The sequence below is a fragment of the Passer montanus genome, unplaced genomic scaffold (genome assembly GCF_014805655.1).
Source record: "Passer montanus isolate IOZ18808 unplaced genomic scaffold, ASM1480565v1 scaffold1, whole genome shotgun sequence".
NCBI lineage: Eukaryota > Metazoa > Chordata > Aves > Passeriformes > Passeridae > Passer > Passer montanus.
In genome coordinates, this window is record NW_024356504.1 from 5,883,593 (window position 1) to 5,905,534 (window position 21,942).

Here is a 21,942-nt window from a genome sequence, read left to right on the forward strand (position 1 = left end):
TGTTTGCATAGGTGTACATACAAATATGTATGACATATACCACTTTAATTATATCTGTGAAATGCATCAATGTTGCTTGATTGTTACTTGCACGGTGCACCCTGGAGGGATATGCCTAACCCATACTGTGATGTCAGGTTTAAAGACACACCCATCCTGATCAAGATAGGAAATTCTTAAGCAACCTGACAACACAGCATGTCTTACTCATTTTGGCAGGCATGACAGCAAGGAGACAACACAGACCTCCTCTTTATTGCTGGCTGCTGTATAGTATTGAGAAAGCCTCCAGCTATAGAAAAATAGATGGCCTAACACTATGTATTGCTATCTACGAGTGTTCTCATAGATACTCTAGTAAAACTAAACACTTTTTTTCCATACAGACATCACTAGGTCTCTTATTGCCTCTTCTGAGGAAGGAAGAAATGAAGGCTACAGCAGCGGCCTTCAGTTGCCTGATAGAGAGAAAACACTTGAATTTGAGCCTGGAAAACCAGTTTATACCAGCAAAGCAAAGATGGAAATTGAGCAAGAGTGCAAAGCCCCTGTTTTCCTCAAACAGGTCTCAGATGTTGAAGTCTGGCAGGGAGATGTAGCTAGGCTCTCTGTTACTGTTACTGGCAGCCCCACACCCAAAATCCAGTGGTTTTTCAACAGTAGAAAGCTAACCCCATGCATGGACTGTAAGTTAGTATTTGCTGGCAATGACCACAGCCTCATCCTCCCATATGCAGGAGTGCAGGATGCAGGTGAGTATCTGTGCGTGGCCAGCAATGCACACGGTGAGACCAGCTGCAGTGCCCAGCTCCGCGTGCGCCAGAGACAGGCGGGATTGCCCTGCTTTTCCAGGGAGAGGGAGCCGGGATTGCCCTGCTTTTCCAGGGAGCCGGACAATGTGCAGTGTGCACCGGGCTCCACGGCAGTCTTTGAGTACACTGTGCTGGGGAAGCCGTGCCCCGACGTGCTGTGGTCCAAGGACGGTGAGCAGCTCTTCTCTGATGTGCGTCGCTCCATTGCTCAGCACCCTGACGGCTCAGGCTCTCTGACGGTGTGGGACTGCGTGGAGGAGGACACCGGGCTCTACACGTGCAGGGCCGTGAGTGCCCTGGGTGAGGCCACGTGCTCTGCTGAGCTCCTTGTGCTGCGCCAGGAGCTCACTGTGTGCAGGCAGAGCCTGGCCTTGCAGCACTCGGCAGAGGCAGAGGAGAAAAGCCCTCTTTTCTACGAGGAGGCTGGTGAGCTTCCTGCAATGGAAGAAGCATTCAGTCTTGAGTCCATGAGAGAGCCTTCAACCCTCCTTCAGCTCCAGATGAGCCAGGAAGTGTGCATGCTGCCCAGGGAGGGCGTCTTGCCTGGCCTGCCACCAACCTGTCTGGCAGTGCAGAGTGTTGAAGAGATGCTCACCCAGGCGGCCACAATACAAGAGAGCAGTGGGCTTCTGGCAGAGCCTCTGGAAACCCTCCCTGCTGGCCCCCAGGGTGTGGTGCCTGCAGCAGTGATGGAGACACAACTGCCAGGCTGCCTTGGGACTGTAGCTGCACAGATACTTATGCCCAAAGAGGAAATCATCCCCAAGGCAGCAGAGCAATTGGCTGCTCTGAAGACAGAGGCTTCCCAAACTCTTCTACAGGTGTCATGTACCACTGAGAGCCATGTCATAGATGGTGACCATATCCAGATGCTCAAGGGCTTTCAGATAGCACAAGGTGAGCTGAAGGCTGAACCAAGTTTTCTCTCTGAATTGGCCTTCACTGGGGGCCAAGCTGTCCCCCTGGAGAACATTTCTTTCCTGGAATCAGCAAAGGAAGATTTTGCTACAAGAATACACGAGGGACAGGCTGTGAGATTTCCCTTGCTACTGGAAGAAAACCAGTCCATGGAGGAAGAACATGTTGATCTTTCCAAGCCACTTACGCAGTGGCAGAGGACAGAAAGACAATCCCATGAAACAATGTACTCTCCTGAGCTCCAACCAAGCCAAGTCCTCAACAAAGACAGTGAGCTCACTGCTCTGGTTCCCAAGAGCTGCAGCTTAGACATAAAGTCTCAAATCAGAAATGCATTGAAAGCTGCGGTGGTAAGTGGGGAAAACCTCTTGTTTTCAGAATGGTTGGCTGATAAGGAAGATGTTAAAGTACAGGCAATAAACATCACCAAGGAGAATACACGTACCTCGTGCACATATGTTGTGACCACAGGAGGATGCAGTCCCATAGAAATCCAAGTCTCCTTGAGAGAAGTGAACATTCAGACGGCTGACCAGCAAACAGTCTTGAAGGAAGTTTTCTATTCCTTTCTTTGTGAAGATGAATGTTCCCTGACTGGTGAAAAATCCCAAGCATTGCCATTCTCTGCCAGTCCACTTCTCTCAGGAAAATCCTATGATGAAATCTTTGAGCTGGATCCCCAGCAGGCTGAGAGGACTATGGAGGCAGAAATACAAGTGGAACACCCTTTGTCTGCGCAAATAATCAAGGCTGAGCATGGTCTAACCAAGGATGTGGGTGCAGCTGTAGCCACTGCTGATGTAGCCTCTGCAGATGTTCTTACAGAGACAGAAATACTGAAAAGAAAAGAGAAAAGGGAAGAAAAATGTGAGGAAGTAGGCAGAGAGGGTCTGGAAACTAGAGGCCTGGAAAGTAGAGCTGGAAAGCAAGAGGATGAGGGCAAAGAAGGTTGTCCCATCATACACAGCAAACTGGTTGACACTGTTGTGGAGGAAGAGGAGAGTGTCAGGCTGGTGTCTGTCATTACAAATGTCAGAGAGGTGAACTGGTACTTTGAGGGTAAACTGGTTTCTTCAGGGAACAAATTCAAGTGTTTGCAAGATCAGGACACATACACACTAGTAATAAGCAAAGTGTGCGGGGAGATTCACCAAGGAGAGTACACCTGTGAGGCGCTGAATCAAGGTGGAAAAAGAGCAACAGCAGCAAAACTCACAGTTGTTAAAAGAGGTTGGATTATGGGGATGAAATAATCTTTTTAATGCACTGCTCTACTAATGAACCTCCCCTACTATGTGCATCTTTGGACAGAGATACAATATTAATACCATCATTCCACTAATCAGAGGGTCCTCTTTCCCTCTGGATTGATGGTCTCCTTTTACCACATTGCAAGGCCTCTCACTTCCATTACTGCAGTCTTTGGTCAGGAACTTTTTTATTTCATTGCACTAGCATGTTCAGAACAAGGCTGTATCTCAATCCCAACCATTTCTCCTATTATTGCCTGAGAAATGGATCTGCTCTTCCCATTTTACTCACTGCTGCACCTTTTCTCACTCCTTAGAGTGCACTTCTCCTTCACACCACAATTTCTCACAAGTCCAGAATAGATTACTATATATTTATATCCTGTTGCTATTGCACATTGCTGTGTCACTTTGTTTTTCCAGTATCACCACTGTTTCCTGATGTCATTATGCACTGTCAGACTGTCTGTCCACTGAGTCTAGTACTGCTTTCATTTCTTACAGATATTTTTTCTTTTACAGTCACTTTATATGAATTGCAAGTATGTCACTTTTTTTTTTCAGTCAGTCAATCACTTAATTTCAGAATGTCAGCAGACAGTGTTTTGAGTTACTCTCTGCTTCTAATTTCAGTTGCACCAATCCTGAGGAGGAGGCTTGAACCCTTGGAAGTGGCTGTAAATCATGTGGCCAAGTTTACCTGTGAGGTGGAGATGGCTCCCAATGTCAAGTTCCAGTGGTACAAAGCCGGACGAGAGATATATGATGGGGACAAATACTCCATTCGCACCTCCAACTACCTCTCCACACTGGAGATCCCAAGGCCTCAAGTTGTTGACTGTGGGGAATATAGCTGTAAGGCTTCCAACCAGCATGGCAGTGTAAGCTCCACAGCTGTTTTAACAGTAACTGGTAAGTACAGACCTTCAAACACTTCTCCTTTTCCATAAAATACCTTGGTGCATTGTAGTGCTTTCACTGCTGTACTTGCACATGTTTATGGTAGCACTCTTGGTTGTCATCATAATACATAATCCATACCTAATTTTGGCAGGTACAATCATAGAAAAGGAATAACTTTTGAGAATGCTGCTTTTAGGGGCTTTCTGTATGAAGAGAAGGGAATCAATATGAAAAAGCTTCAGAGGAAAAGAAAGAAGGGGGAAAGAGAGAAGGAAGAAACAGCATGGGATTGCTTTGTGAATTCATTCTTGAAGAAGGTTTATTTCACAAGAAACACTTTTAAATCTGATTTCTTGGTGTAAAAGTCATTGTGTGATTATCCTAGCACCCTAAATTTATCTTGCAACTATACTTGCGATGCAGGTTATGCAGATGTGAATTTCACAAGAAACACTTTTAAATCTGATTTCTTGGTGTAATTGTTACTGTGTGATTATTCCAGCACTCTAAATTTATCCTGCAGCTATATTTGCGACGCAGGTTATGCAGATCTGCATACCTGAACATCTTTGTGCCGTGGCCAAAGGGGAGTTCTGTGACTGGGGAAATAGGTCTTCTTAAACAAAAGGAGATTTAAAGGTTTCAGTTTTCAAATTTTTTGTCTATTGAGAGCTATACAGTGGGAAGAAAGAAACAAACAAAAAGCCATAATCTTTTGGGGGTTTCTTTTATGATGGCATTTTTAACTCTGACTTTTCTCTTTCTGGGAGGAGTCCTGGTGTGATCTTTGTTAAGTGCTAGGTGCCAGGGACTAGAAAAAGGTGCATGAACAGTGAAATGTATGCAAACTTGCCCATCTTGAGAGAACAGTAGCAAATATGTCAGTCTTGAGGGAGGAATTTTGGGCTTTTTGTTTATTTTCCTTTAGTTTGTACATTGCTCCAGAGATTCAAAATGCCTTCAAGCTCTGGAGCAATACTAGACTGAAGAAGTACAAAGCCAAAAGCCAAAATTTATAATCTTTAACACCTCTTATCTCCTTCACTGCTGTTTTCTTTTGCTTAAGAGTATTCAGTGATAAGCTGGCCTCTCTTGCTCTTTGTCTCTGGCAAATGTGGCTCAGTTCCTCACCTTTTGATAACATTGAACCCCTTTGTTTTGCAGAGGCATTTCCGCCAACGTTTCTTACCAGACCCGAACCTATTACTACTTTTGTTGGCAAAAGTGCCAAGTTCCTGTGTACTGTTTCGGGCACTCCAGTCATCGACATCACCTGGCAGAAAGATGGAACAACTATTTCACCTTCAGACCACCATAAGATCTCCAAAGTGGAAAATAAACATGTTTTAGAAATTTCCCTTCTTACCACTAGTGACAGAGGGGTTTACACTTGCAAAGCTTCCAACAAGTTTGGGGCTGATATTTGCCAGACTGAAATGGTCATTATAGACAAGCCCCACTTCATTAAAGATTTGCAGTCAGTACAGTCAGCAGTTAATAAAAAAATACGCCTTGAGTGTCAGATAGATGAAGACAGGAAGGTAACTGTAGGGTGGACAAAGGATGGAAACAAAATCCCTCCAGGCAAAGATTATAAGATTTACTTTGAAGACAAAATAGCCTCGCTTGAGATTCCTCTGGCTAAGGTCAAGGACTCAGGCCACTATGTGTGTACTGCTTCAAATGAGGCAGGAAGCAGCTCCTCTTCTGCCACCGTCACAGTCAGAGGTAAGATAGTTCTATGCCCCCTTTGTCTTTTGTCTTCGTGGGTTCCCCATTTCTTCTTTCACAGGCAAAAAACTTCTTTGGGCTGAAATTACACTGTGAATTCTTCTCAGACCTGCCACCTGGTCCATTCCCTGTAAAGTCTTTTCCCGTGCTGCTCTACAGTGCACCATGTGTTACTTCAGTATTTCTTACACCAGAGGAAATCAAGAATTGCTCCTGCCTGCAGGGGAGAGATGAATGAAGAGGGAAAGCAAAACTACAGAAGCTGCAGCTCAGCAAATATTATGCTGATCTCTTGTGAAGCTGTATTTTGTTCTTGCTCTGGGGAGCAATCTTTCAAAGCTTTGTATTACAGCTTTCTTTCCTTTTTCCCTTTTCCTCTTCCCTTTCCCCTTTTTACCATCTCTTCCCCTCTCTTCCCTTTTCTTCCCATTTTCAGAACCACCATCCTTTGTGAAGAAGGTCGATCCATCTTATTTACTGACCCCAGGAGACTCTGCACGCCTTCAATGCAAAATCAAAGGATCTCCTGAAATCCAGGTTACTTGGTTCAAGAACAATAAGGAAATCCATGAAAGTAACACACACAGGATATCCTTTGTCAATTCTGTGGCTGTGTTAGATATTTTGGAAATGAAAGTTGATGACACTGGGACTTACGCATGTGAAGCTGTCAACGAGGTTGGAAGTGACAGTTGCACCACCGAAGTGGTTGTCAAAGGTCTGTCCTTCTTGCTGCTGCCAGTCACATTCTTGAGAAAAACCTTCCTTCCTTTTTTTTTTTTTTTGGCATGGTTGACTAATTCTTTCTTACTGCTTTTATAGAGCCTCCATCTTTCATCCGAACACTTGAACCTGCAGAGCTAGTGAAGGGAACAAACCCCATTCTTCAGTGTGAGGTTGCTGGCACTGGACCCTTTGAGATTAGCTGGTACAAAGACAAGAAGCAGATTCGCAGTAGTAAAAAATACAGGTTGACCTCTCAGAAGGCTGTTATTTCTTTGGAGGTGTCCTCATTTAATAGTGCAGATGTCGGTGAATACGAGTGTGTGATAGCTAATGAAGTCGGGAAGTGCATGTGCAGTGCCACATACATCTTGAAAGGTCAGTGGGAGAGAGAAAACTCCATTTCCTGAAGGGATTGGCAAAAACCTCTTATTTCATAAAATGTCTTTTCTTTGGATTTGTGGGAGGCTGGGGAGACTGGGGACAAGAATATCTTCTCTTAAAATTCTGTGTGTATCTTGAGTCTTATCTGGCATCAAACCTGTGAATTTGAAGAACACTGATATTAATGGGCCATTAGCTCCAAGCTGGAGAAAGCGCTTTGCCAGCTTGCCTGCTCTTTTGCTGAATTTCGACATGTACTGCACATACTGTCTTACAAAACTGTCTTTAAGTAGCAGATTTTATGTGATGATGTAATAGTAGATGAGTATTTTTTTCTTGTCTCTCTTCTTTGAACTAGAACCACCATCTTTTGTTAAGAAAATCGAAAATGTGACAGCTCTGGCTGGAGATAGTGTTACATTACAGGCTGTGGTGAAAGGGTCAGAGCCTATTTCTGTGACATGGATGAAGGGCAAAGACATTATTAAAGATGATAACAATGTGCGAGTGACATTTGATCACGGTCTAGCAACACTGCAAATTACCGGAGTCCAGCTGAGCTCTGGTGGCAAATACACCTGCGTGGCTGAGAATGATGCAGGAAGTCAGTCCTGCTTTGGTGAACTAGCAGTGAAAGGTCAGTGGAGAAGTGCTGTGATCCCTGCAGTCTCCCACCTGAGAGGAGAAGAAATTTCCTTTTGTCCTTAACGCCAGTTGTTTAATTCTGTTGTAGAACCTGCCAAAATAATTGAAAAAGCTGAAATGATCCAAGTTACGGCTGGGGAACCAGCTATTTTGGAGTACACTGTCACAGGCACTCCAGAGCTGAAAACCAAATGGTTCAAAGATGGAAGGCCACTACCTGCCAGCAAAAAATACAGGATCAGCTTCAAAAATAACATTGCCCAGCTCAAGTTTTATGCCACTGAAATGCAGGACAGTGGTGAATACACCTTTGAGATATCCAATGATGTGGGCATCAGCTCTTGTACTACCAGCTTCACTGTGCTAGGTTGGTACTGCCTCTTTGCAGAGAGCCCTGTTGCTCTGCTCTGTGCCTAACAGAGCCAGAAGCAGAACAGTACTCCTGTTTTGCTCATGAATTTCTTTCTGTCATTTTTTTCACTCTCAACAGATCGCACTCTCCCTCCCTTCTTTACTAAACCACTGAAGAATATTGACAGCATCATTAGTGCCTCGTGCCGCCTAGACTGCAAAATTTCAGGCTCTCTCCCAATGACTGTCTCATGGTTTAAGCAGGATACTGAGATCACTTCAAGTGCCAAGTATACAGTACACTTTTCAGAAGGCTCAGCATCTTTGGAAATAAAACACCTAGATGCAAATGATGCTGGGGTCTACATTTGCAGAGCCACAAACTCTGCTGGTAGCAAAGAGAGCAGTAGCACTTTGTTTATAAAAGGTTTGGCAATTTGTTTCACTTTTCTTGGAATTTTGCTTATCTTGTGATAATGCTTTTCTTTCCCAAAATACAAGCCCTCTCTTACTCTGCATTTTTTTTCCTTTCAACGCAATCCAGAGCCGCCCAGCTTCACTGTAGAACCAGAGTCTCAAGATGTATTACCTGCATCAACTGTACATTTCAAAGGAATGTTTAAAGGCACAACACCACTGACAGTGAAGTGGTTTAAAGGTGATACTGAGCTGGTGACAGGAGGAGCCTGCTACATTATGACAGAAGCATTAGCAAGTTACTTGGAGCTTTATGCAGTCAAACCAACTGACTCTGGAAAATACACCTGCAAAGTCTCCAATGTAGCTGGTTCAGTAACATGCAGTGCAAACTTATTTGTGAAAGGTTTGCATTCTTACTCTTATTTAAAAGTCTGGCTGCTGGATTAACACAGCAGCACTCTTTGCTGTGTTCTTTGTCCTGAACACTCTTCTTAAATCCACAGAACCTGCTGCCTTTAAGGAGAAGCTAGAGCCGACTCATCTCATAAAGAAAGGTGGATATGCTGAACTGACCTGTGAAGTCACTGGTACTCCTGAGATTAAAATCACATGGTTCAAGGATGATAGAGAGCTAAAAGAGAGTGACAAATACAGGATATCTTTTACAAAATCTTTGGCAATACTCCATGTTTCGGAAGTTGATACTGAAGACAGTGGGGAATACATTTGCGAAGCCAAAAATGATGCTGGAAAAGATATCTGCAGTAGTGTTGTTACAGTCAAAGGTGTGTGTGACATCCAGCCACACAGTTTGTATCTTTAGACTCAGTACAGTGGTACCGGCTTCAAAAGTATGATTAATGCAAATTGCACTTTCTTTTTCACACTGTAGAGTCACCTTATTTTAGCAAGGAGTTTCAATCCATGGAAGTCTTGAAGGATTCTGATGTGGTTTTGGAGTGTGAGGTGCTTGGCACGCCTCCCTTTGAAGTGTTCTGGGTGAAAGATGATAAACCCGTGCGGGGCAGTAAGAAGCACAGAATAAGCATTGAGAAATCTGTGATTAGCCTTCACGTTTTCAGGTTTGATGCTTCTGATGTTGGGGAGTATCAGTGTAGAGTAACAAACGATGTTGGGAGCTGCCTCTGCCGTTCAGAGGTCACGCTGAAAGGTTAGTGCAAGGTGCAGAACACCACTAGCATGCTCTTATCCCAGTGTGGTTTTCCATGCCACACTGTTTGTTACACACCAGACTTGTACTTACATGCCCACTTTCTTCCTGCCAGAGCCTCCGCAGTTTTTGAAGAAGATAGAAAACATTAGCTCCCTTCGAGGGGGAACAGTTGTGTTTCAGGCTGCTATTAAAGGTTCCTTGCCCATCACTGTGTCCTGGTTGAAAGACAATGATGAAGTGATTGAAGACAACAATATCAAAATGACCTTTGTGAACAATGTTGCCACTCTTATGGTGAGATCTATTGAGCTGAAACATGATGGGAAATATTTCTGTCAGGCTAAAAACGAGGCAGGAATTCAGAGGTGTTCTGCTCTGCTGACTGTCAAAGGTTGGTCTTACCCTGAAGGCTTGCAATGATCTGGGACAGTTCCCTTGCAGTTTTTACAGACGGACTTAACACTCTATCTCCTTGTTTACAACAGAACCTGCTACAATTGTGGACAAGGCTGTGTCAATAGATGTGACTGAGGGAGACCCAGCAACCTTGCAGTGTAAATTTTCAGGAACAAAACCTATTACAGCCAAATGGTTCAAAGACGGCAAGGAACTAACATTGGGCCCAAAATACAAGATCAGTGTTACAGATACTGTCTCAGTCTTAAAGGTGCTTTATGCAGATAAGAAAGATAGTGGAGAATACATTTTTGAGGTTCAAAATGACGTTGGGAGCAGTAGCTGTTCTGCCAGCATTAATGTCCTAGGTGCGTATGGGCTTTCTCTTATTGTTACTTTTAGATACCAAATCTTTTCTCCTGAGCTGACATGTGCCACAGTCACAGTTGAATTTTTATATTTTGTTTTTTTACTCTGTCTTGGATAGATCTCATTATACCACCGAAATTCACCAAAAAACTCAAGAAAATGGACAGCATTAAGGGGTCTTTTGTCCACCTGGAGTGCATAGTGTCTGGTTCGCATCCTATAAGTATTCAGTGGTATAAGGATGGCCAAGAAATAACAGCAAGTGAAAAGCACAAATACTCTTTCCATGATAATACTGCATTTCTGGAAATAAATAAACTGGAAGGCACAGACAGTGGCTCTTACACTTGTGAAGCAACAAATAAAGCAGGAAGCAGCCAGTGCAGCGGGTTCTTAACAGTAAAAGGTTTGAGTTCCTTCTTTGTCTTCTGTTAGGTCTTTCATACATAGTTTTGGATTTCCCCATCTCAGAGTAATCCCCTTTCTTCCTTTTTGCATGTTATAGAGCCGCCATATTTTGTGGAAAAACCCCAGTCTCAAGAGGTTGTGCCCAATGCTAGGGTTCAGTTCAAAGCACTGGTGAAAGGGTCTACTCCTCTGCAGATAAAGTGGTTTAAAGACAGCCAGGAGCTCCTCTCTGGAGCCAGTCGATCTGTCTGGAAGGATGACACTTCTAGTGTTCTGGAGCTCTTCTCAGCCAGGACATCTGATTCTGGGAGCTACACTTGTCAGATAAGCAATGACGTGGGGACTGCAACCTGCAAAGCAACTCTGTTTGTAAAAGGTGTGCAACCCAACCTTCTAATTTTTTTTGTTCTGATTTTTCTGTGCAGTTTTGGTGGGAAGGGGAGGAAGCCTTTTAGCCTTTTTTTTTTCTTTAAATTTTGGTGGTTTTTTTATTTCTACCTTGAATATTATAAAACCTCGACTTCTCTGTCCATCTTCTAGAGCCCCCCAGATTTATTCAGATGCCAACTTCCGTAGTAGCTTTGCGTGAAGGACAGTCCACCACTTTTGAGTGCCAGGTAGTAGGCACGCCAGAGATCCACGTTACATGGTACATGGATGGAATTGAAGTGACAGACCAAGCTAAGTACGGAATCTCCTTCATAGATGGTTTAGCCACTTTGAGAGTCACTCAAGCCAGAGTGGCAGATAGTGGGATTTATGTTTGTGAAGCCCACAATGATGCAGGTAGTGAGAGCTGCAGCGTCGAGCTGAAAGTAAAAGGTTGGTTTTGAACATCTTGTCATCTCTGTCACATATCTGGGGTGAGGAAGTAGGAGATACTTCTTCTCCCCTCAAAACTATTTGAGGTTATTATCTACTTTCCCCTCATTCTTTATAGAGCCTCCAACCTTTGTTCGGGAGTTGCGTCCCACCGAGGTAGTGAAGGGCTCAGAGGCCACACTAGAGTGTGAGGTGACTGGTACTCCTCCATTTGAGGTGAAGTGGCTGAAGAACAACAAGGAGATGTTCAGCAGCAAGAAATACACCATCTCCACCAAAGAATCAGTATTTACTCTTAATGTGACTAACTGTGACGTCTCGGACGTTGGTGAATATCAGTGTATTATATCAAATGAAGGTGGAAGCTGTTCTTGCAGCACAAGACTCAGCTTAAAAGGTCAGTCCTCTAGGAAGCACACCTCAAACATTATATGCCCAAGCTAAAGTGTAGCAAGTGGGATTACTTTATATGATCTCTCTTTCTCCTCTTCCCTTTCCATGACTTCTCTTCCAAACAACAAACAATACTCACACTGCAGAACCACCATCCTTTGTCAAGAAGCTGGAGAACGTCACTAGCATTTTGAAAGGTGATGCATTCTTTCAGTGTGTCGTAGCAGGCGCCCAACCCCTATCTGTGTCATGGATAAAAGATGAGAAAATACTAGAAGATGATGAGCACCACCACATTACCTTCGAGAACAGGGTGGCCACACTGAAGCTTACTAATGTTGACCTCAGCCACAGAGGGAGATACACCTGTCAGGCAAAGAACGAATCTGGCATGGAGAAGTGTTTTGCTCTGCTTTTTGTACAAGGTGTGTACAAGGTGTAACCTTGATGAGTACTTGGAAAGTCAGTTCCCTACCTATGAAGCTAACTGTTGTAATTTTTATACTTTTTATACCTCAGAGCCTGCACAGATAATAGAAAAGGCTAAATCACTTAAAGTCACTGAAAAAGACCCTGTGACTTTGGAGTGTACTGTGGCTGGGACACCAGAGCTCCGAATAAGATGGTACAAAGATGGCAAGCAGCTCCTGCCCAGCAGATACTACACAATGAGCTTTGAAAACAATGTGGCCAGTTTCAGAATTGAACCTGTATCAAAGGAGGATAGTGGCACATACAGTTTTAAGGTTGAAAATGACTTCGGAAGTAGCACCTGTGAAGCTGTTCTGACTGTGCTAGGTTTGTATTGCCAATCCATCAAGGAGGGAATGAAAAATAATCTCCATGAAGGATAAGCAAGGAGTTAACTTGTGTGTTTTTGCTACTTTTTTTTTTGTGTTGGGCAGATCAATCAATTCCTCCTGTATTTATCAAAAAGCTAACCAAAAAGGATACCATTCTGGGATCTTCTATCCAAATGGAGTGTAAAGTCTCTGGGTCACTCCCAATTGTTGCAAAATGGTTTAAGGATGGAAAAGAGATAACGGACAGTGCAAAATATAGAAGCCTGTGCCATGAGAACACTATGTCACTCGAGATTGCTAACCTAGAGCTGGCAGACAGTGCAAATTACACATGCAGTGTCTCTAATGTTGCTGGAAATGATTCTTGCAGTGCTGTCCTGACTGTGAAAGGTTTGAAACTCTTTTACTACTTCTTATTTGTGTTAAACGCTGGGAAAATACCGTAAATCTTATGCTAACACTCTTATACATCTTAATGTTAACACTGGAAACTTGGTCACCATGCTTGCCTCACTGATTTTCTTAATTCTTAGACATTTCTGATGTAACTGTGTCTTTTTCTTAAAAACTGCAGAGCCACCAAGCTTCTTAGTAAAACCTGAAAGCCAGCAAGCCATACCAGATTCCACAGTGGAGTTTAAGGCCACACTGAAAGGAACACCACCCTTTACAGTAAAGTGGTTCAAAGAAGACTTAGAACTTGTATCTGGTCCAACTTGTTTCATTGGGATTGAAGGTTCAACTGGGTTCTTAACCCTCTATTCAGTGGATTCTTCTAGGAGTGGGCACTACACTTGCCATGTTTCAAATGACGTTGGCAGTGACTCTTGCACTACAACACTGTTCGTAACAGGTGTGCACTCTTTCTTGTTGTGTTGTTAACTTTCTGTCTACTTCTTCTCCTTTCTTTTTGCCAAGCCCACCTTGGTGATCTTTGATGCACTTCCAAGTGAATTCCCTACCCTGTGTTTGCAACCCACCATTGTTTGGCTCTTTTCCCACCATTTTCTCTCCGGTATTAGCTCAGACCTTTCTGACCCCACTTTTTTTGGTTTTTTAGAACCCCCCAAGTTTGCTAAGAAGCTAGAGGCAACAAAAGTAGTCAAGCAGGGTGATTCAGCCCGGCTTGAGTGCAAAGTAAGTGGATCTCCAGAGATGAAAGTAGTGTGGTTCAGAAATGACCATGAAATTGTTGCCAGTGAAAAATTCCGGACGTCATTCATTGACTCTGTGGCGGTGCTGGAAATGAACTATCTCAGCACTGATGAGAGCGGTGACTACATCTGTGAAGCTCACAACCCTGCCGGCAAGGCCAGCTGTAGCACCAAAGTCACAGTGAAAGGTTAGCTGTCCTCTTGTTTTCCAACTGCATCCTATTTTTCCCCTGGTGGCTGTATCCCTTAGAAATACACAGGAACATGAGATTAATTTATTTCAGGACTGCCCTGTTCTTCATGTCATGTTTGTTTCTTGATGCCCCCTCATCTTCTCTGCCAGTGTCTAAACAAGAGAGATGTTCTTAATGCAGATGAGTCCTAAGATAGTTTTTCCCCAGTTCTATAATTTTAATATCCAAGACAGTTCATAGTGGGAATTGCTATATTGAGAAGCTTAAATACGAAAGAACAGACACAAACTGACTAGTGTCAGTTTTACACCTTGTATAGGAGATGACTACCAGCTAAACGAGACCTGTACCCTTTCTGGCAAAGGTCACCCCTCTGTTTACCTTTTCTAAAGAGGAGCTAAGGGCTCTTAATGCTCACCTTTGTGCAAGCTCATTTCATACTGTGCCCAGAAAAAGAGGGAAGTCTTGCCCATCCTGTAGATATTCTCAGCAGTCTCATTTTCCAGAAGCTGGTATCTGTAGACTCTTTGTTGACCAAAGAGCTTCAGACTACTTTCTAAATGTTCCTTTCTTCCCTTGTTAGAACCTCCTGTCTTTAGCAGAAAGCCTTCTCCAGTAGACATTGTCAGAGGATCTGAGGTTAGCCTGGAATGTGAGATTTCAGGAACACCTCCATTTGACGTTGCCTGGTACAAAGACAGGAGACAAATCCGCAGCAGTAAGAAGTACAAGGTTACAGCCAAAAACTACCACACAAGCGTTCACATTCTTAATGTCGAAGCTGCAGATGTTGGTGAATATCAGTGCAAAGCACAGAATGATGTAGGAAGTGACACTTGTATTTGCACTGTGAAGCTGAAAGGTAAAGTACTGGTACCTGTGTCTTCTGCAGCACTCCCAGGGGTGCTGCATTGCTCTTCTTTGCGGAAGCACTGTGAGTATTTACTATAACTGCGTATTTCTTCTTCAGAACCACCAAAGTTCTTGACTAAAATAAACAGCATGACAGTTGTGGTTGGTGAACCAGTAGAGTTACAAGCAAGAGTGGAGGGCTCCCAGCCAATTTCTGTGCAGTGGCTTAAAGACAAAGAGGAAATTATCAGAGAAAGTGAGAACACAAAGATCACATTTATGGAAAATATTGCAACTTTGCATTTTGTGCGCACAGAGACCAGCAGTGCTGGAAAATACACCTGTCAGATCAGAAATGATGCTGGAAGTCGTGAGTGTATGGCTACCTTAACTATTCTAGGTAGGTGAAAAGCACCAATTAATGGAAGTTTCTTTTTAAAGTTAGCAACTTGGTTATTTATTATCAGCTGTATACTTATGCCTTTGAGTTCAAAACAAACAAAACAGAATCCTTCTCTCCCCAACAAGCAGAAGTCAGGTTCCATATTTCCAATAGTCTAGCAATACACTTGGAAGGAACCACTCTATATTTCTGTCATGTCTTCTGCTCATGCCTGCTCTAAAAGAGAAATTAAAATATTTTAAATAATTTTAAATTAAAATATACTTTAAAATTATTTAAAATATTGAAAAATATTTTTGCTTAGCTTTGGAAAGCATCTAAAATTTGCAGTTTAGAGTAACAGAAAGGATGGAAAAAACTGCTGTAAAAAAACTCCACATCCCCATGAATCAAAATTTTCTTAGTATAAAATGTGTAAGCCCCATCTCATAGTGCTGTAATACTTACAGCTAATACTTATCAAACCCTGTTTTAACCATATATGTTACCCATCTCTCCTTCCAGAGCCTGCAGTCATTGTAGAGAAAGCAGAGCCAATGAAAGTTACTATAGGAGATGCCTGTACTTTGGAATGCAAAGTAGCAGGCACGCCACAGCTTTCCACTGGGTGGTTCAAGGATGGCAAAGAACTGACCAGCAGCCAAAAATACAGAATCACTTTCCTCAATAACGTATCTACACTTAAAATTATGGATGCAGAAAAGGAAGATGGTGGATTGTACACTTTTGCTGTGCAAAACGACGTGGGGAAAAGCAGTTGTACGGCATCGGTTGATGTTTTAGGTTGGTTGGGTAGCTTGTCTTCTATCTTTTACAAAAGCTTTTTTTTGGCAATTCTCTGTTCTTTATTCCGTTCCTTTACTCATTTTCTCTCTAACTGTGGATTTATTATGTTTTCTTATGCAGACCGAATCATTCCTCCTTCTTTCACAAGAAAACTAAAGGATATCCCTTGTGTTCTGGGTTCCTCAGCACTGCTGGAATGTAAAGTGTCAGGTTCACCTCCTATTTCTGTTGCCTGGTTCCAAAATGGACTTAAGTTAGTCAGTGGAGAAAAACATCAAATGTCCTTTTCAGATAACCTATGTATTTTAGAAGTTAATTCACTCAGCCACTCAGATACTGGCACTTACACCTGCAAAGCTACCAACACAGCTGGCTCAGATGAATGCAGTGCTGTATTGACTGTACAAGGTGGGTATATGATGGTCAGAAAGCTCTCTGAGCTATTCTTTTCTCTTTCTCTCTTGAAATTATCTGCAGTCTTTTGTAAATATTCTTGGGGAAAATTATTGACAGAAAAAATAAAGATTTTGCTCTTTATCTTCAGTAGGTGTGTGGAAATACCAGAGCTATGCTGCAGCAATTTCTCTTATCTATCTTTTTCTTTTGTGTATTTAGAGCCACCTTCTTTTGAGAGGACCCCAGAGCCTCTGGATGTATTGCCAGGCACAAGCATCACTTTCACATGTGTTGTCAGAGGAACCCCTCCTTTTAAGGTTAACTGGTTTAGAGGGGCCAATGAACTTGTGCCAGGGGACAAATGCAATATCTACTTGGAGGAGTCCGTTGTGGAGCTTGAGTTATTTGATGTAACTCCTCCCCAAAGCGGAGAGTACACTTGTCTAGTGACTAATGATGCTGGCAGGGTAAATTGTACAACACACCTCACAGTAAAAGGTTTGTAAAGATGATGTCTCTTCATTTACCTTAAATTATTGTTTCCTTCTCTCCATTTGGCATGTTGTGCTCAACATTTGTGACTTACTTTCATTAGAGCCAGCTGTCTTTGTAAAGAAACTGAGCGATCAGTATGTGGAGCCTGGCAAGCCCATCATCCTAGAGGGCACTTACACAGGCAGCCTGCCCATCTCTGTGACATGGAAGAAGAATGGCCACACCATCACACAATCTCAGAAGTGTAGCATCACCACCACAGAGAAATCCTGCATCCTAGAAATACTTGACAGCACCAAAGAAGATGCAGGAGAATACACTTGCCATGTTGAAAATGAGGCAGGAAGAGATGTTTGTGAGGCTGTAGTCTCTACCCTAGGTGTGTGCTCCCTTTGCTTCTTTTCCTTGCCTTTTTTTCAAGTGTATGCTTTTCAAAACCTGGCACACAAGCCTGTCTAATTGCTTCTCTTTTTTTAGAACCTCCCTACTTTGTTACACACTTGGAACCTCTTGAGGTGTCAGTTGGGTCTTACACAACATTGCAATGCCACGTTGCTGGAACACCAGAAATTACTGTGTCTTGGTACAAAGGTGATACCAAACTCAGGTCTACTCCTGAGTATAAAGTGTTCTTTAAAGACAATGTTGCTACACTTATCTTCAACAAAGTGGGTAGCAGCGACAGTGGAGAATATATCTGCAAGGCAGAAAACAGTGTAGGAACAGCATCTACAAAGACTCTCTTAACAGTTCAAGGTGATGATTTTATATTAGCTTGCTAAAACTCTTTTTGTCTTGCAAAATTATAAAAAAGTTGCTCCCTGGAGTGCATTTATCCTTTACTTGCTTTCTTCCAGAACGCAAACAACCACCTTCCTTTGCAAGAAAATTAAAGGACATCGAGCACCCTGCTGGTTTACCCCTTAAGCTTATGTGTCGGCTCAATGGCTCAGAGCCCATTACTGTCACTTGGCACAAAGATGGAGTGCTGCTAAAGGATGACCACAATGTGCACACATCCTTTGTAGATAATGTTGCAGTGCTGCAACTGGTGCGAACCGAGATGAATCATACTGGGCAATACTCCTGCACAGCCACCAATTCTGTGGGCACTGCCACCTCAAGTGCTAGGCTCACAGTGGCAGGTGTGTTGGCTTATAAAACTTTTACTTGGATCACGGGTTCCTCCCTCTGTTTCATGCATGCAATGGTATCTATGTGTTGGATTAGCTTTTTTCTGAGGTATGAGTATTACATGGCTTTCTTGTGTTTCTAGAACCCAAGCAAGCACCTGTCTTCGACATCAAACCACAATCTATTGATGTGCCTTTTGGAGAAAGTGCTGATTTTGAATGCCATGTTACGGGAGCCCAGCCAATACACATAACATGGTCCAAGGATGGTCGGGAGATCCGAACTGGAGGAAATTTCAATATTACATTCACAGCCAACACAGCTCACCTTCGAGTGCTCAGAGTGGGTAAAGGAGACTCTGGCCAATACACTTGCCAAGCTAGCAATGAAGCTGGGAAAGACTTCTGCTCAGCCCAACTCAGTGTTAAAGGTATTAAGTCACCTTTGTTTGTGCATTTTCTTTTTCTTGGGTAAAGTGATCTCTCTTTGTCTTTGATCTTCTACCATTTCTATAGAAAGTACCATTTCATATATAGAAAACAGCTTTCCAGACTGCAGACATAAATCATGTAATGACCTTCTCCCATCATACTGTGTAACTGCAAAAATCTTATGTGTCTGCAAAATCTCAAAGGAGAAAGGTACCTGTGTAAACCTGTTTGTATGGAGAGTTGAACTCACATTGCTTTTTACTTTAATAACTATAATCACTGTGGTAGTCACTCATAGCAATTGCTATATGGAAAATTATTAGTAAATACAGATTTACCTTGCATTTGATAACAATTTCAGTTGGAGTTCTGAATTGTTGATTTAATCTAGACTATGCATCTTAATCTTAATTAATCTTAATGCAGAAATATACTTTAAAGATGTCTAAGCAAGTGAAACAATCCCTACCGCGTTTCTGTTGCTCCCAGAGATGAAGGGCTTGTCAGATCTTTCATGTTGGCCTGGGAACCCTGTTACTTGTTACCACTCAAAGTTAACAGCAAAATTTCAGTTGGGTGGAGCAACCATTCTTTGTGTATCTTTTACGTCTTCGACTGTCTGATGCAGCAGGGTCCAAAGCTTGCAGAACGCAGTTTTAGTTGTTGTCTTTGCCTTCTTTTCCTCATCTTCTGTATTCCCTTGGAAGGAAACTGTGGTTGGAGATGCAGTCAACTTCTGTAACAATTTTATTTTTGTGCTGTAGTACTCTTGTGCGTCCTGGAACACTTGCTCAGTATTTTAAATTTCACATGGCAAACAGGTAGGTTGTCATTCTCTACATACTTATTCTGTCCTGCAGAACCTCCCAAGTTCATCAAGAAGCCTGAAGCTTTGCGATTCGTGAAGCAGGGAGACACAGTTCAGCTTGAATGTAAAATCAGTGGCACACCAGAGATCAGAATCGTGTGGTACAAAAACGATCAGGCACTCCAGGCAAGCGACAGGCTGCACATGTCCTTTGTGGACTCCGTGGCAACGCTGACCATCTTGGGTGCCACTGCTGAAGATGCCGGGGATTACATCTGTGAAGCCCACAACTCTGCAGGCACAGCCAGCTGCAGCACTTCAGTCACAGTGAAAGGTTAGCACAAGCTGCAAACTGCACCAGAATCCCTGGCTGCCAGACCTGCTCCCAGCTGCATTGCTGCTGCAGCAGCTGGTGCCTGCTGGGCCAGTGTCTCTCCAGCTGCTCTTGCATTTAAGTGCTCGTGTGTTTAAGCAGCAGAGATCAGGCAGGAAATAGTGATGGGTGTTCAGCACTGTGCAGTCATTCCCTCGTCTTCTCATTTAAGTCAGTTGCAGGATGAACAAGGCAAGTTTTTCAGATCACTATGGAAGCATGGACTAGGTGGAGCACCAGCCATGGTGAGGAAGCTGGGAATGCTTTTCAGCCATCCCTCTGCCTCCTTTTTATACACAGTGATACTGACAGAAATGAAATTTAAGAAGGAAGAGGAGACTGTGTAGCTGAGCTTCACTGACTGTAGCTTTCATGACTAGAAAGAGTGGGGGGAAAGATGGAATGTAAGATGGAATGTCACCCTAGAGTGCAGGGAGAGTAGCTTTTGGGGAAGGACACTGAGCACTGATTCCAAACAGGTGCAGAAGTATCACATTTTCTGCCCTTTGGACTCTGAGTGCTGGGATTTTTTTAGAGGAGAGGCTACATATTTAAAAGCTAAATATGTGTTTACAATATAAGCGTAGGCTCCCTTCCTGAATATGTTGCTTCCTGCTACTGTCCAGAAACCCACCCAGCAAAGGAAGCTCACACATTATGATGTGATTCTTTTTTTATAGAACCACCTGTTTTTAGCAAGGTGCCAAGCCCCGTGGACACTCTTAAAGGCTCAGATGTTATCCTTCAGTGCGAGATAGCAGGGACCCCACCCTTTGAGGTGGCTTGGTTCAAGGACCGGAGGCAGGTCAGGAGCAGCAAGAAGTTCAAGGTGACAGCAAAGCACTCCATTGCCAGTCTTCATATTCTCAATTTGGAATCTCAAGATACTGGAGAATATCAATGCAAAGCTATGAATGAGGTGGGAAGCGACACTTGCACCTGCCCAGTGAAATTCAAAGGTTTGTATGCTAGAGGATCAACATCACTGCCCTCTTTTCTTGATCTCCTGGCTGTCATTCTTCCAAGCAAGCATGTATGATTAACTGTCCTCTGCCTCCTTGTTTTTGCTGTCAGAACCTCCACGGTTTGCCAAGAAGCTGAGTGACACGGCAATCTTCATCGGGGAGCCAACTGCCCTGCAGGCAGTAGTGGAAGGATCCCCACCAATTTCTGTTGTCTGGCTCAAGGATAAGGGTGAAGTTATTAGGGAGAGTGAAAATGTTCAAATGTGGTTTATGGACAACATTGCAACTCTTGAGATTGCCAGTGCAGAGGGAACTGACGTTGGAAAGTACATCTGTCAGATCAAAAATGATGCTGGCATGCGGGAGTGCTCTGCCTTTTTACAGGTCCTAGGTGGGTATAGCCTACTCCACTATAGGTGATACTGTGTCTTACAGCTTGCACAGCTGGCTCTACCAGCCTTTGCCTTCTGCTTACACCCTGTGCTTACAGGTTTGTGAGTAGATTTCCCTGTGACACACAGACCCCTCCCTTCCTATTTCAGAACCAGCAGTCATCTTAGAGAAGACCGAGCCGATCACAGTAATGGCCGGCAATCCTTTTACCTTGGAGTGCAAAGTAGGAGGAACGCCTGAGCTTATCACCAAGTGGTACAAAGACGGCAGAGAACTAAAGAGTGACCGCAAATACCAAATTTCCTTTTTCAACAATATATCCACTTTGAAAGTCTTTTCTGCAGACAGGGGAGACAGGGGCTTGTATACTTTTGAGGTGCACAATGAAGTGGGGGACAGCAGCTGCACTTCTTCGGTTGATGTTTCAGGTCAGCTCTATGTCTTTATTGCTCACCCTTGTCTTTAAAGAAAACTTTTATTTTTTCCCCTTTTCCTTCTCTTGAATGAAACCTCAACACTTGTCTTCCTGTTCTTCTGCCCTGTCCTACTTAGATCGCCTCGTTCCCCCTTCATTCTCAAGAAAACTAAAGGAGACAAATGGGGTGCTGGGATCCTCTGTGCTGCTGGAGTGCAAAGTGTCTGGCACAGCTCCCATATCTGTGTCTTGGTTTCAAGATGGGAATGAGATTGTTAGTGGAGAAAAATACGAAATCTCATTCTTAGATAATGTTTGTGCTTTGAAGTTGAATTCCCTGGATGTCACAGATACAGGGTCATATACATGTGTGGCAGCCAACGTGGCTGGATCTGATGAATGCAGTGCCTTCTTGACTGTACAAGGTCAGTGGAAGGATACTGCCATGCCTTCAACAAAATTCTTCTTCCCTCCTCTCTTTCTTTTCTCTGGTTTCCTGTGGTTTCTTTTTCATGGTTTGTTTAGTTTGGGGGATTTTTGCCATGGTTTCTTTTATTTTTTCTTTTTGACTCAATCCTGCTCATTTTCCTCCCCACAGAGACCCTCCTATTAACATCTTTTTCCCTCTTTCACTTCTTTGC

At 43.3% G+C, this 21,942-nt stretch overlaps 1 protein-coding gene across 1 annotated transcript in view; it reads left to right on the forward strand.

The window, feature by feature from the left end:
• Positions 1-21,942, forward strand: part of TTN (titin) — a 238,110-nt gene that overhangs the window by 50,597 nt on the left and 165,571 nt on the right. Inside the window, exons 44-60 of the mRNA XM_039702997.1 lie at positions 3,614-3,892; positions 5,048-5,611; positions 13,563-13,844; positions 14,434-14,712; positions 14,821-15,102; positions 15,610-15,888; positions 16,012-16,299; positions 16,507-16,785; positions 16,883-17,161; positions 17,260-17,538; positions 17,640-17,927; positions 18,059-18,346; positions 19,208-19,489; positions 20,209-20,487; positions 20,603-20,884; positions 21,036-21,314; positions 21,439-21,726. Of these exons, the coding sequence (XP_039558931.1) occupies positions 3,614-3,892; positions 5,048-5,611; positions 13,563-13,844; positions 14,434-14,712; positions 14,821-15,102; positions 15,610-15,888; positions 16,012-16,299; positions 16,507-16,785; positions 16,883-17,161; positions 17,260-17,538; positions 17,640-17,927; positions 18,059-18,346; positions 19,208-19,489; positions 20,209-20,487; positions 20,603-20,884; positions 21,036-21,314; positions 21,439-21,726 (5,076 nt within the window). The remainder of the gene's footprint in view (positions 1-3,613; positions 3,893-5,047; positions 5,612-13,562; positions 13,845-14,433; positions 14,713-14,820; positions 15,103-15,609; positions 15,889-16,011; positions 16,300-16,506; positions 16,786-16,882; positions 17,162-17,259; positions 17,539-17,639; positions 17,928-18,058; positions 18,347-19,207; positions 19,490-20,208; positions 20,488-20,602; positions 20,885-21,035; positions 21,315-21,438; positions 21,727-21,942) is intronic.